Below are 12,705 nucleotides of genomic sequence, written 5' to 3' on the forward strand. Positions count from 1 at the left end.
ATATATATATGAGTGTTGCTTTAATAGTTACTTTAATATTTATCCATCATTGAGTATTATTGTTTTGACCATAAGATATTAATCTGATGGTTGTAATAAATTGAATAATTGATTAAAAAAATTAATGATAATTAATAAAATTAGATTCTTATCACGCCACGCCATCAATGAAAAAGAAATCAAATTTTATGATGTTAAATTGTATTGTAACGTTTCAAAGATACAATATTGCTGGTGAAAAAAAAATTAAAATTATTAGATAGGAGAATTCTTGTAATTAAACCTTTCTTAAAACAGAAAACTTAAGAGCGCCACATGGACTGGTAGTTGACTGATAGGATACAAGCCTAATTTTATTGCAAGACATAAAGAGAGCCATACACTATCAATTTAACAACACACATCCAATCCAAACACTGACACTACAACAGCTCATATCAAGATGTTAGGTTGAGGAACAAGCATTGTAACTCAGAAATCTACGGGCACGTTCTTTTGTTCAAAAAATTCAAAAAAAGATAACTCAAGTTTTAATTTTATTTAAATTCACGTTCTTTTAAGTCTCAATTTTATTCAATTTCACTCAACTTTATTCAAGTTACAACTTCAACTCAAATTATAACTCAAATTTAACTCAAAAACTATACTCAAATTATACTCTAAAAGAACAACCCTCATTTTTTTTTTTCAAAGAGTACTTCTATATTTCCCCATAATAAGGTTTTAACCGCACTCCGACTTGTCAACTTTTTATGGGAAAAATTATTACATTTTCATCTCTTTTTCAAACACCAGTCCCATAGTCACATGCCGAATTGAGATGAGTAGGTTTTAAATAGAAATAGAGTACGTAGCAATTTTTACCTTTTTTCATTTTTTATTTTTTTTTCACCTTAGGTGATAGAAACCGATGGCTCGATATCGTATCCCGTCACATCATAGGTAGTATTTTCCACAAGCTCATAACCCCACTGTGCTTAATATCCTCATGGTAGCTGATCATGTCATTCTATATATATAGCTAGGCAAACTTTTTCACTTTAAAAGTGAGAAGCAGACAAGATGCTTTAATTATTGTTGAAATTTAGACTCTCTTATTCTATAAGGTACTAATTTGGATTATTTATTTATTTATCTATTATTATTATTTTTTAATAAAGAAAGACCAGAGAGGGAGCGTGGAACACTGACATGGCCTTAGAATAGTTCTCGATGAGGATTGCGTCACTTCAGCCACGCCGGATAAGTTAGCAGTCCAGATAGGTAGGAGAATGGACCTAGATATTATAAATGAATACTGATTGGACGTGAATAAACTGTGACATTAAGAACCGTCAACTCTCAAATCTTAGGCCACAAACGTTCCAGTCGTGTTAAACCTTAAGGCTAAGCCCACCACACTTAGTCTTCATTTACTCCGCAGAATCCAATTTTTAATTCGAATTGAAATATAATATTTTTAGAGAATTTTTTACTGTAATAGAAAAAGTTAAATGTGACATTTTTTAAAAATTTTTTACTGTAAAAACCTAAAACTGAAAACTCAAATTGACGAAATGAACGAGGCCTTCATGTTTATTTTTTGGTAATTAGTCCTAGTTGTTGCAGTTAATTATGATTAATTCTACAGAACACTGAGTTCAAATAAGTAATAAGAGCTAGGAAATTATGTTGTAGACTTGAGAGTTCCGAAAATAATCTTTAACAGCGAGTTGTAAATCTTTTCAATTGTTAGCATTGTCTTCTTCTTTTTTTTTTTTTTTTTTGGGTTATGTGATAGCTTTGTATTTAATCTTGCATGTATATTTACTGTGCATAGCTTTGTATGTTATGGAATTTATAATTAGTGATTATAATTTTTTTTTTCAGTCTTCGCAACCAAGTCTTTATTGGGATGTTTGGTAGAAGGATTCGTTCCCTAATTCGAATCATAATTCGTGATTCGCTACAATATTTTTTCTCATAAAAAATACACATAAATCAAAAATAATTCGAATCACACAGTTTAAATTCTCCGATCAAACATTTGTCAAGCTGCAAATCAGACATTGTAAAGTACGCGTCATATCATTAGTGGAAATAATGGACGACGTGAGAAATGATTTAGGACATGCATTTTCAGAGACGTTAACGACCGATTGAGTTAGAAAAGTTCTTTTCTATCGCGTCACTTCAGCCACACCGGATACGTTAGTAGTCCAGATAGGTAGGAGAATGGACCTAGATATTATAAATGAATACTGATTGGACATGAATAAACTGTCACATTAAGATCACCGTCAAAAAGAGAACCGTCCAACTCTCAAATCTTTGGCCACAAACACATATTAGTCGTGTTAATCCTTAAGGCTAAGCCCACCACACTTGATGTTTGTCTTTTGGTAATTAGTACTAGTTGTTGTAGTTAATTATGATTAATTCTACAGAATACTCAGTTCAAATAAGTAATAAGAGCTGGAAAATTATGTTGTAAGACTTGAGAGTTGCGCAAATAATCTTTAACAGCGAGTTGTAAATCTTTTTAATTGTTAGCATTGTCGTCTTCTTCTTCTTCTTCTTTTCTTTCTGTTTTTTTGCTATGTGATAGCTTTGTATTTAATCTTGCATGTATATTTACTGTGCATAGCTTTGTATGTTATGGAATTTATAATTAGTGATTATAATTTTTTTTTTTTTTTAGTCCTCGCAACTAAGTCTTCATTGACTTAATGGAAATAAGGGACGACGTGAGAAATGATCTAATTACGCTGCTTAGACATACAGAGAATTAGGGACTTTGCTTGCTACTTACTCTTCTAGGATGAGAAGTAGGTCTCTTGTTTTTAGGATGAATAGCTCCCGCCTTTGCTGTTCGTCGGCGGAGTGAGTCTACTTGAACCAGCAAGACGCGACAAGACACGGAAACCGATTGATCAATATGAATCTCAAGTAAAAACATCTTTAGATTGATATTTGCCAAAGTAACTCTCTACCTGAACAGGAATTAGAGCACTGACCTGGGAGCGGCGATGACAGAAGTCAAAGCACCGTGTTCCTCAGTACACGTGAGTGTTAAGTCAGTTTATACATCAACAATGATGATTCAAAATAATACATTATTTACAGAGTATTTTTGCATATTATTAAAAAAATTAAAAGAAAAAACTTTTTAAAATAAAATATTTTAAAAAAGGTTAGGTTTTCACTGACATAAAGGAAGACAACTTTTAAAATGATAAAACTCTCTTTGTAAGTTTCATATTTTTTATACAAAGAGGGAGCAACAGCAATAATATCTTTGTACCCAAAAGCTAGCGTTTATTAATTGTATGAAAATTAGATAGGCTTCGTTGAGGTATTACATCAAAGCATATTAATTTACAGAGAATTTTGCGACCCGGTCATATTGGAACCTAGTGTAAATTAGAGATGCAAGAACGGGCCAACTCGTTCTCTTTAGGCCCACGCGGGCCGTGGGCCAGGCCGACTCAACTCACAATATTTGTGAGTCGGGTCGAGCCGTATAAGAATTATCTTGACCCAGCGCACACCACGAAGTAATTTTACGTGGGCCAAATTAGGACCCTCTTGGCCCATCATAGGTTTAGATGAACCAACCTATTTAAGCATGAAATTTTTAATTTTTAAGTTTTAAACAAGTTAACAAATATAAAAGTTTGAATAGTCAATGAAAATATGAAAAATAATATTTATTTACGATTGCCTCCTTAAAAACGTTTCCAAGGAAAACCCAGTGGGACAAAACCTTAATAAGAAAAAAAGAGTACAATCAGAATAATTATACATAAGATGTTTACAAAATTACTTAAAAAAGAAAAAAAAAACATAAAATAAATAAGATAAATAAAATAAATAAATATTGTTCGTAATTACAACGTATTATTACTCCCAGTGGGAGTATTAAAAATGTCTAAATTTTCAAAGTCATTAACTCAATCATCTTGAACTTGTTGGCTTCTTATGCGAGCATCCTCCCAATATTTGACGTACATTATTGTCTCCAGAATATCATCACTCATATGTGCACGCCGTTCATCAAGTACTCTACCACTGCAACTAAATACTTGTTCACTTGTAACTGTGGACACTGGTATGGTTAGTATATCACGTGCCATTCTAAAGGGCACAGGAAAAGTTCTTGACTGTGATCTTCAAAATGAAAAAATATCGAACTTATTGAAATCATTACCACCACCTTGCTCATTGAAAATGAATGCCGCAAAACTTGTTTCCAGATAGTTTTCTAATTCACTACGTGATGAAGATGTGGATGATGCACCGAAATTATATCTGGTGTAGCTAATCATACTTTTCCATGGAGAACCATGTGATACAAATGTAGTACTCGCTAAGGGTGTAGGGGATACTGTTTGACCTCCTCCATATTTTTCATCATATGCCGTAAATATATTGTTAACTTTTGCTTGCATATTTTGAATGGTGATGATGTCAGAATGCACCGTCAGTTTTTCAACACCAGCTAATTTAACTCTTGAATCCAATACAACGGCTATGCAATACAAAGGTGAAACACACTCCCAATCATTTTAAATTTTTGTTCCATGAACTCAACAGATTCTCTAAACATGTCAAAATCTCTATGCATATCGAAGGTTGCAGGAATGTCATACAATTAATGTAATGCATGAGTAGAGGTGGGATAGTACACACCTGAGTGTTGGAGAGTAGCTTCATAAAAAAACCTTCAAGAAATTGTAGAAGCATGAAGCAATTTTGCAATCAAATTCTTAAAGCGGCTCAGTTGGATTCTTCAAGTTGTAATACGCAGTTATGACCTCTTTGTATGGTAGGCATGCGTATAGCATCAAATATGTTGAATTCTACCGATGTCCCACGTCAGTAGGAAGTCTTTTGGGTTTCACGCTTGCTCTATTGTAAAGTTTAGCAAATTCTTCAATTCAAGAACTAGAACTTGCTATGTAACCCAAGGCCGTTTGAATATTTTCCAAATAACCTTGAAAAAATTTCATGCCATTTTGAACACACAAGTTAATAATATGACAAACACATCTTTGGTGAAAAGTGTTCTGCTATGTTATAGTCTCAAAGTTGTCTAGAAAAGGTCAATAGCAACAGTATTAGCAGATGCATTGTCAAATGTGATGCTCAAAATCTTTTCTTTAATGCCATAAAAATAAAAAATTTCCATGATGACATCATGAATGACCTTGGCATCATGAGGATAAGGCATTGATCGAAAAACAATTAACCTTTTTTTGAAAAGACCAATCTTTATCCATATAATGTGCAGTTACACATATATAATTAGTTTTGGTGCGACCTTCCCACAAATCAGATGTGCATGCAACAGATGCAGTGAATGAACTAAATTCAGTTACTAAATTTTTCCTCATTGAATGAAAAACTTTCATGGTTTCAACTCTTGTAGTAGTTCTTGAAACACTCTTATATTGTAGATTATTAGCATTTTGAATGTACTCCTCAAAGGCCGGATCATCAGCAAGACTAATTGGTCGTTGAGCACTAGCCAAATATCTAGTGTGCCATTCTCTAGCTCTTTGTTGTTCATATGACCAATTGGTAACACTACCATCAGAGCTAAATTAAAGTGTTTGTTGATGACAATCAACACCACTTATACCATGCTTAGCTTCGCACTTTTTGCGATGTCTCTCTAAGTGACCAGTACCAAAATAGGATTTACTTGTGTAGTCTTGTTTGCACACTTTGCAAATTGCACGTTCTTATATTACACCATTCTCCTTTTTACGCATTACTAGATCAAAATAATTCCAAACTGGTGAAGTTCGTTACAGTTTCCTTTTGCATTTACGAATCACATCAGAGGAGCCACCAACTTGAGATAGTGAATCAGCTCTAATTTCTTCAAGTGGATCATCAAATTGTTCTTCTTCGTTGATCACCAAATTTGAAACATTAGTTCTCCTTCCATGTAATGATGTCATTGCTTCAATAAAAAATAACAATAAATTAACATAACACTATCAATAAAATTAAATAAAATAATTATACAATAAAATTAACTTATAACAATATAAAATTAATGAACAACAAATGAAATAAATTATACCTTTAAGTTTTTTTTTTTCCTTTTAGAAGAACTATAAGTAAACTAAAAAAAATAGACAATACAAAGTAGACAATACGTAAGATTTAAGAAGTTTGTTGAATGACTATGACCTAGTTCACTTTGTAGATTTGAGTTTTCAATTCAAGTTGAGATGTGACATTTTTTAAGAGTTTTTTACTAGAGTAAAAAAAGTTAAATGTGACATTTTTTAAGAATTTTTTATTGTAAAAATCTAAAATTAAAAACTCAAATCGGTGAAATGAACGAGACCACCGGTGAAATGAATGTTCAAATATAAAGTTTCAACGCACATTTATAGGTAAAAAAGTTTATTTTTTATTTATTTTTAGTTTTTTTCTTTCAAATGTGATTTGATTAGACAATACCATTACACATTGCAGACCTTCCTTCTGAACCTCTATGTTAGGCCTGCACCCTTTATAATTGCATGAGGGGAATCTAATGCCATATTCACTCACGGGTGAATATGGCATGTATGCAGTGTACATAGCCTGAGAGGGTTGCGCGGCCACACAAATGAGAAGCTGGCTCATTGTAGGCCTATATGGGCCTTACATGGCCCGAAATGAGCAGACCCATTATGGCCCTAGACGGGCAGGTCATTTATAATTTTTTAGGGAGAAAGAGAAAAATAAGCTAAGACTTGAGATGAATTAAAATTAATAGGCCAATAGTTTACATAAGTTAATAAATAGGCCAAATTACTATTTTCGCCCATAACTAGTCTGGTTATGAACCATAACTTGACAAGTTATTGTCCATAACTTGTCTGGCTATGAACCATAACTTGACAAGTTTATCCATAACTTATCTGGTTATAAACTATAACTTAACAAGTTATGGCCTATTAATTTCTATAACTAAAAATTAGCCTATATACTTTCTTAAACTTTTCATATTGGCATATTTTATACTATGCTGGGTTGGCCTATAAATCAATATATGTTGGTCAAGTCCAATCTATTAATATTTATAAATTAAATTGTGTCTTGAAACCCATCACTGTCATTGTGTCAGGATGGGGTGTCAGGATGGGTCTGAATCAGCCTACGGGCCCAATCTATTGTTGCATCTATAGTGTAAGGGGACGTTTATTTTCTACATTCATCTCTGATTATGAATCATGATTTATGATTCTCTACAGTATTTTTTCTCGCAAAAAATACATGTAAAACAAGAATGATTCTGAATCATGATTCTAAATATATAAACTAAACGTCTTCTAAATGATGCAGAATATGAAAATGGAAAAGTCCTTTTTTTTTAATATATTAGCTTCGTTGCAAAGGAGCTTTCTATTCGATGTCGCATCAAATGCGTATTTTTTGAAGAATTCTTATTTTCTAAATTGAAAATGTTCTCTCTTTTTCTTTTCATGAAAGCACTGACAATTACTTGTAATAGTTTTTCTTTCTTTCTTTGTTTTTTTTTTAAGCTTTCTACAATTACTTGTAATTAGGGCTGGCAAATCGTGTCGACGGGTCGTGTTAGTGTCGGGTTGAAGAAATTTTTTTTTGAAAAACTCCCAACACTAACACGACCTGTGACACGACGGGTTGAGAAAACACTAACACTAACACGACCCGTCCAGACACGGATTGACACTAACACGACACGCAATAACCCGTGAATTAGGACTCGAAATTCACCTGCATTCCTGACTCGAAATCGACCCGAACCTGTAATAGATATGTCACTTTTTTAAACAATTTGAAGCACTAAAATTACATTAAAAACACTAAATTTACATTAAAAACAACATGAATCAGATATGTCTTCAAAATAACGTCTAACTACATACCAAAGTCCAATAAAATAACAAAGTTCAATCGGATAACCAACTCCAACTAAATAATAAAGCTAGAATTATCTTCCAAGTGTTCAAGAGTTAAGAGCAACCGAGTTTGAAGCTTGAGCATTATCATTCAAGCTAAGAGAAACTACATCCTTTGTCATCTCATTCAAATCCTCAAGTAATGCCTTATCATGATCACCTAAGTTAACATCCAACAAGATTTAAAAATAATAATTTTAGAAATAGCTATAATAAAATTTACTAAACCGATTCAAAAGATAAGTGTAAAATACTTTACCTTCATTTCCAAATAACCAGTCTTTAGTACAGAGAAGTGCTTCAACAGTTTCACTCTTAAGTGAGCTTCGAAATTGATCCAACACACGACCACCATTACTAAATGCTGCCTCTGATGCAACTGTTGATACCGGGATGCTTAAGATGTCACGAGCCATCATGGCAAGAATAGGATAGCGGAATTGATTTGACTTCCAAAATGCAAGAATATCTAAAGGTGCATTCCTATTTACCCTAGGCTCATCCAAGTAAAGCTCTAATTGAGATTTTTGGGGAACATCAGAGAAGTCATCATCAACAAGATCATCAAATTCCTACATAAGATTAAAAAAAATGCTTAGACAATATAAGTACATATATGCAATATTTCAAAGTGAATAAGATTAGGGAATATATGAAATAAACATTACCTTGAGTAATTCATCTTCGATGTCAACAGCCATAGTTGGTACTGCATTATTCTTACTTTCTTTCTTTAAAACAGAAGGTGATACACCTGCACCTGTGCCTTGGTCACACTTAGCTTTATACTCTTCAAAAAGGCGCTCCAACTTGTTCCGCATTGATGCCAACTCAATTGAGTTTTCTCCATAAGCCTTCTTGTAGAAAAACTCAACAATTTGCATCTTATACCGAGGATCAAATACCAATGCTATGGATAAAATAGGGCTGAAATCTGACCAATACTTCTGAAACTTTCCCCACATTTGCCATGCCATATCCTTCAAATAACCATCTTCACTTTCCAAGGCTCCTTTCAATGTCACATAGCAGTTCATAATTTTTGGAAAATATAAGTTGGAAGTGGTGTATTTAGTGCCAGAAAATACAAGTGTTGCATCATAAAACACTTTCAAATACTTGTGAGCTTTCTCAACTTTTTCCCATTCATCACTAGAAAGGTGATGCTTGTAATTGGAATCACTTAACTCCAAATGTTGAAAAGCCCGCCTGAAAAAGAGAGCTCTATCAAGCATAAGATAAGTGGAATTCCACCTAGTCACCACATCTTGACACAATCCTTTATTCACATTCAACTACACCAACTTCACACACTCTATAAACTTTTGCTTCCTCATTTGTGATGCTTTTACATATTTGACAGTGTCACGAATGTTTTCAACTGAGTAATCAATCCTTTTCAAACCATCTTGTACAATTAGATTCAAAATATGAGCACAACATCTCAAATGAAAAAATTCCCCATTTGAAGGCAACAAACCATCCAAATTCAATTGTGTTTGCAAGGAAACCACAGAAACATCATTTGAAGTAGCATTATCCAAAGTGATAGTAAAAATCTTTCCCTCAATACCCCAATCATCGTGTAACAAAGAATAAATCTTTTCAGATAGTGCAATCCCAGTGTGTGGAGGTGGCATATTACAAAAGTTTAATATTCTCTTTTGCAATTTCCAATTCTTGTCAACAAAGTGAGCAGTAAGACACAAATATCCATCACTAGTCAAAGAACTCCACAAATCAGATGTCAACGAAATTCTACCAGGGCATGCAATCACCATATTCTTAATCTTTACTTTCTCCTTCTCATACATCTTAAGACAAATAGCCTTAGCAGTGTTTCTAAAGATTAATTCTACATCAGGATATAAATACTGTAGCATTGCTCTTAACCCCTTGTACTCAACAAACTGGAATGGCAAATCATGCATAATAATACAAGATGCAACCAACTCACGCCATTTTTCAGAGTCAAACTTGCAAGTATCAAGAGATAAAGTTCCACTATCACGAGAGATAAGCATTTGACCGATGTCACGAGTATCTCTTTTCTTACAAGTTTTAATATGGCGACTCATATTACCTGTTCCATATTTGCTTAAAGCAAGATATTGCTGGCCGCATTTCTTACAAGCACTTCGAACCTTTCCATCTGCCCCCAAAGGAAGTATGTCGAAAAATTTCGACACTTTTGACTTCAAAGTTTTTTTCAGCGGTTTCGCAGAGCTCGTATTAGCAAAGAAACTCTGTTCAACCTCAACTTCAAACACGTCATCTTCAAGGTCCACTCGCATTTCACTATTACCTTCACCTTCAACATCTTCACTTACAACCTCTAAATTTACTTTCTCCATCTAAAAAAAAGACAAATCCATTTAAAATTAGAATGAAATATCCTTTGATTGATAATAAATATGTTAAAAAAAAGGACAATAAAAGGAACAAATAACATCAACATGCTACGAGTATCTATTTGATGAAATGTCATATGATCTAAAGCAACATCTCTTTGCTGCTGTCGCTGTCATTATAAGATAGTTATCTATATCATTGTGTAATTAGCTTATAATGACAAATCATAGCATTTAGACAGAGGATTTAATGAGCGGAGCCACTTTAGCAAATAATCTACCAGCAAAATTAAATCTACCAACTGATTCTTCTTCGTACCAGCAAATAATCAACCAGCCTAAGAAAGAAGAAGAAGTTGCTTACCAGCCTAAGAAATTTCAAATCTACCAGCAAATTTCGTGCAATAACAGAGAATGGGGATGAGATGTTTACCTTCGAGAAGTCCAACCGTCGAGCCGTTGAGAAGGCGAAGATAATCGACCAAGGGGCCGTTGAGAGAGCCGTGAGGGGGCGGCTGAACAGTGAGGTGAGAGAGAAGAGCGAGAAGAGAGAGAAAAGAGAAGGGGTGGCTGAACCGTGAGGTGAGAGCGAAGAGCAAGAAGAGAGGAGGCGGCTGCTAGAGAAGAGAAGAGGAATGGCATGCGTGACTGTGAGAAATGAGAAAGAAGAAATGAAAGGGGGTGAGGCTGCTGCAAATGAGGGTGATCAGAAGGAAGAAAAGTGTGTGTGTGCGTGTGTGGGTGTGAGGGAGGATTAGGGTTTTTTCTCTTATGAGACTAAATTACTAAAAGGTCCAAAATTAAAAAAAAATAGTATAAAATTAATAAATTAACTAAACGGGTTAATTTAGTGTCATACGGGTTAACATTAACCCGACCCTTTTTCAGACGGGTCAATTTCGGTTGACACTAAATTGACCCGGGGTTGATATTTTTGACACTAACCCGTAAAAAATCGAGTCGTGTCGTCGTGTCGTAACCCGTATTGCCAGCCCTACTTGTAATAGTTACAATCAACTAAATAAGTAGTAGTGTAGGATGGTTCTCTTACCTGAGGTAATTCATCACACAATTTGTATTAATCTCCTTAAAATCAACGAACTCGATTAGTGAGAAAGACATCTATGTCCTTGTCATTGATTTCCATTGGAATTGGTTGCTAGATCATGTTGAAGATGCTAGATAGTCAAGTTGCTGACTCAGCTTCCAGCTTACAGCTGTTAGGCTGTTAATCTGTTGTAACAAACTTTAGAGCTTATTAGTTATGTAATTATAATTCACTGCAGTTTGTATATAAGCTTCATTCTCAGTTAATACGCCAGACCGTCTGTTCAATCACGGGCGGGTGGCCGGTGGTTTTGTGCTGGTGGCGGGCGGGATTTGCCTGCTGCTTGGCTCAATGGGCTGGTTACAGTAAAAGAAACTAAAAAACAAATCTGAAAACAAAAACCAAAATTAAGTGCTTTTTTTTTTTTTTTTTTTTTTGCATTTTTTTAATCAAATAAGAGCTGATGGCACAATTCATACTTCATACTACTTGTTAAAAGAAGAGATAAAAAACACTCAATCAATCCAATTAAAATTAAACAAAACATTCCCAACTTTCATGTTCCAACCATGCCATCCCCATGCACATTAATATTTAGAGTTCTTTGACATACTACTTGAAATTAATAAAACACTTCATCTTCATAGTTCATAGTTCATTTACAATAATTCCAAAATCATTCCATTTCATTTCATTCTCACATAACACAGCAATTTGTAAACCGTAGAGAATAAGCAAATAAGTGCAAAATCTTAAAAAAAAAAAAAACAGTGGAACACAACATTTTGACAACCGTAGTTAAACAAAATAGAGGCGCAAAGCTAAGAGCTTAAGAACAGAGGGACCAGAGAGCATTTCTAAAAGGTTAAAACTTAAAAGCTCTAGCCAAAACCAATAATTCCGAAAAGGTTTAAAAGAAAACCTATTTCAATAATCAAAATGTTGTATTTAATTAACGCATCTATCAAGACAACTGTGAACCAAACAAAAATTCCTCACCACAAAATAGCTTATCACCAAAGTGAAAATAGAAAATAGAAATTAAAAAAATGTACAAAAGCTCAAGCCTAAAACTGATTGGTCCAACTCAATCCAAACCGACCTCAATTGGATTGGATTGAATTGGATGAAACACTAATAATTGGATTTGATAGAGTTTCTAAAAACCTATCTTTAATTAGATTGGTTGTTATATGACTAAAATAGGTTGGATTGGATTGGATAAACACCCCTAATGGCAGATACTCAATACATGTCAATTCGAGCCCATTGTGTTACCTCAGCATCAACAATTCCCACTTTTTTTCTCTTCTTTTTCACAAGTTGATTTTCCTTATTCAGGGCGCAAGTCCTCTTCCATCAATATATATATATATAT

General features: G+C 33.8%; 1 protein-coding gene across 1 annotated transcript in view; it reads right to left on the bottom strand.

Moving 5' to 3' along the window:
• Nucleotides 1–7,975: 7,975 nt before the first annotated feature.
• The window catches only part of LOC112094409 (zinc finger BED domain-containing protein RICESLEEPER 2-like), a 5,589-nt gene continuing 859 nt past the window's right edge, over nt 7,976–12,705 (bottom strand). The window contains exons 2-5 of the mRNA XM_024175176.1: nt 9,234–10,282; nt 8,597–9,137; nt 8,188–8,500; nt 7,976–8,088 (exon numbers count right to left, since the gene is read on the bottom strand). Of these exons, the coding sequence (XP_024030944.1) occupies nt 7,976–8,088; nt 8,188–8,500; nt 8,597–9,137; nt 9,234–10,282 (2,016 nt within the window). The remainder of the gene's footprint in view (nt 8,089–8,187; nt 8,501–8,596; nt 9,138–9,233; nt 10,283–12,705) is intronic.

The sequence above is a fragment of the Morus notabilis genome, unplaced genomic scaffold (genome assembly GCF_000414095.1).
Source record: "Morus notabilis unplaced genomic scaffold, ASM41409v2 Scaffold336, whole genome shotgun sequence".
Taxonomy (NCBI): Eukaryota; Viridiplantae; Streptophyta; class Magnoliopsida; order Rosales; family Moraceae; genus Morus; species Morus notabilis.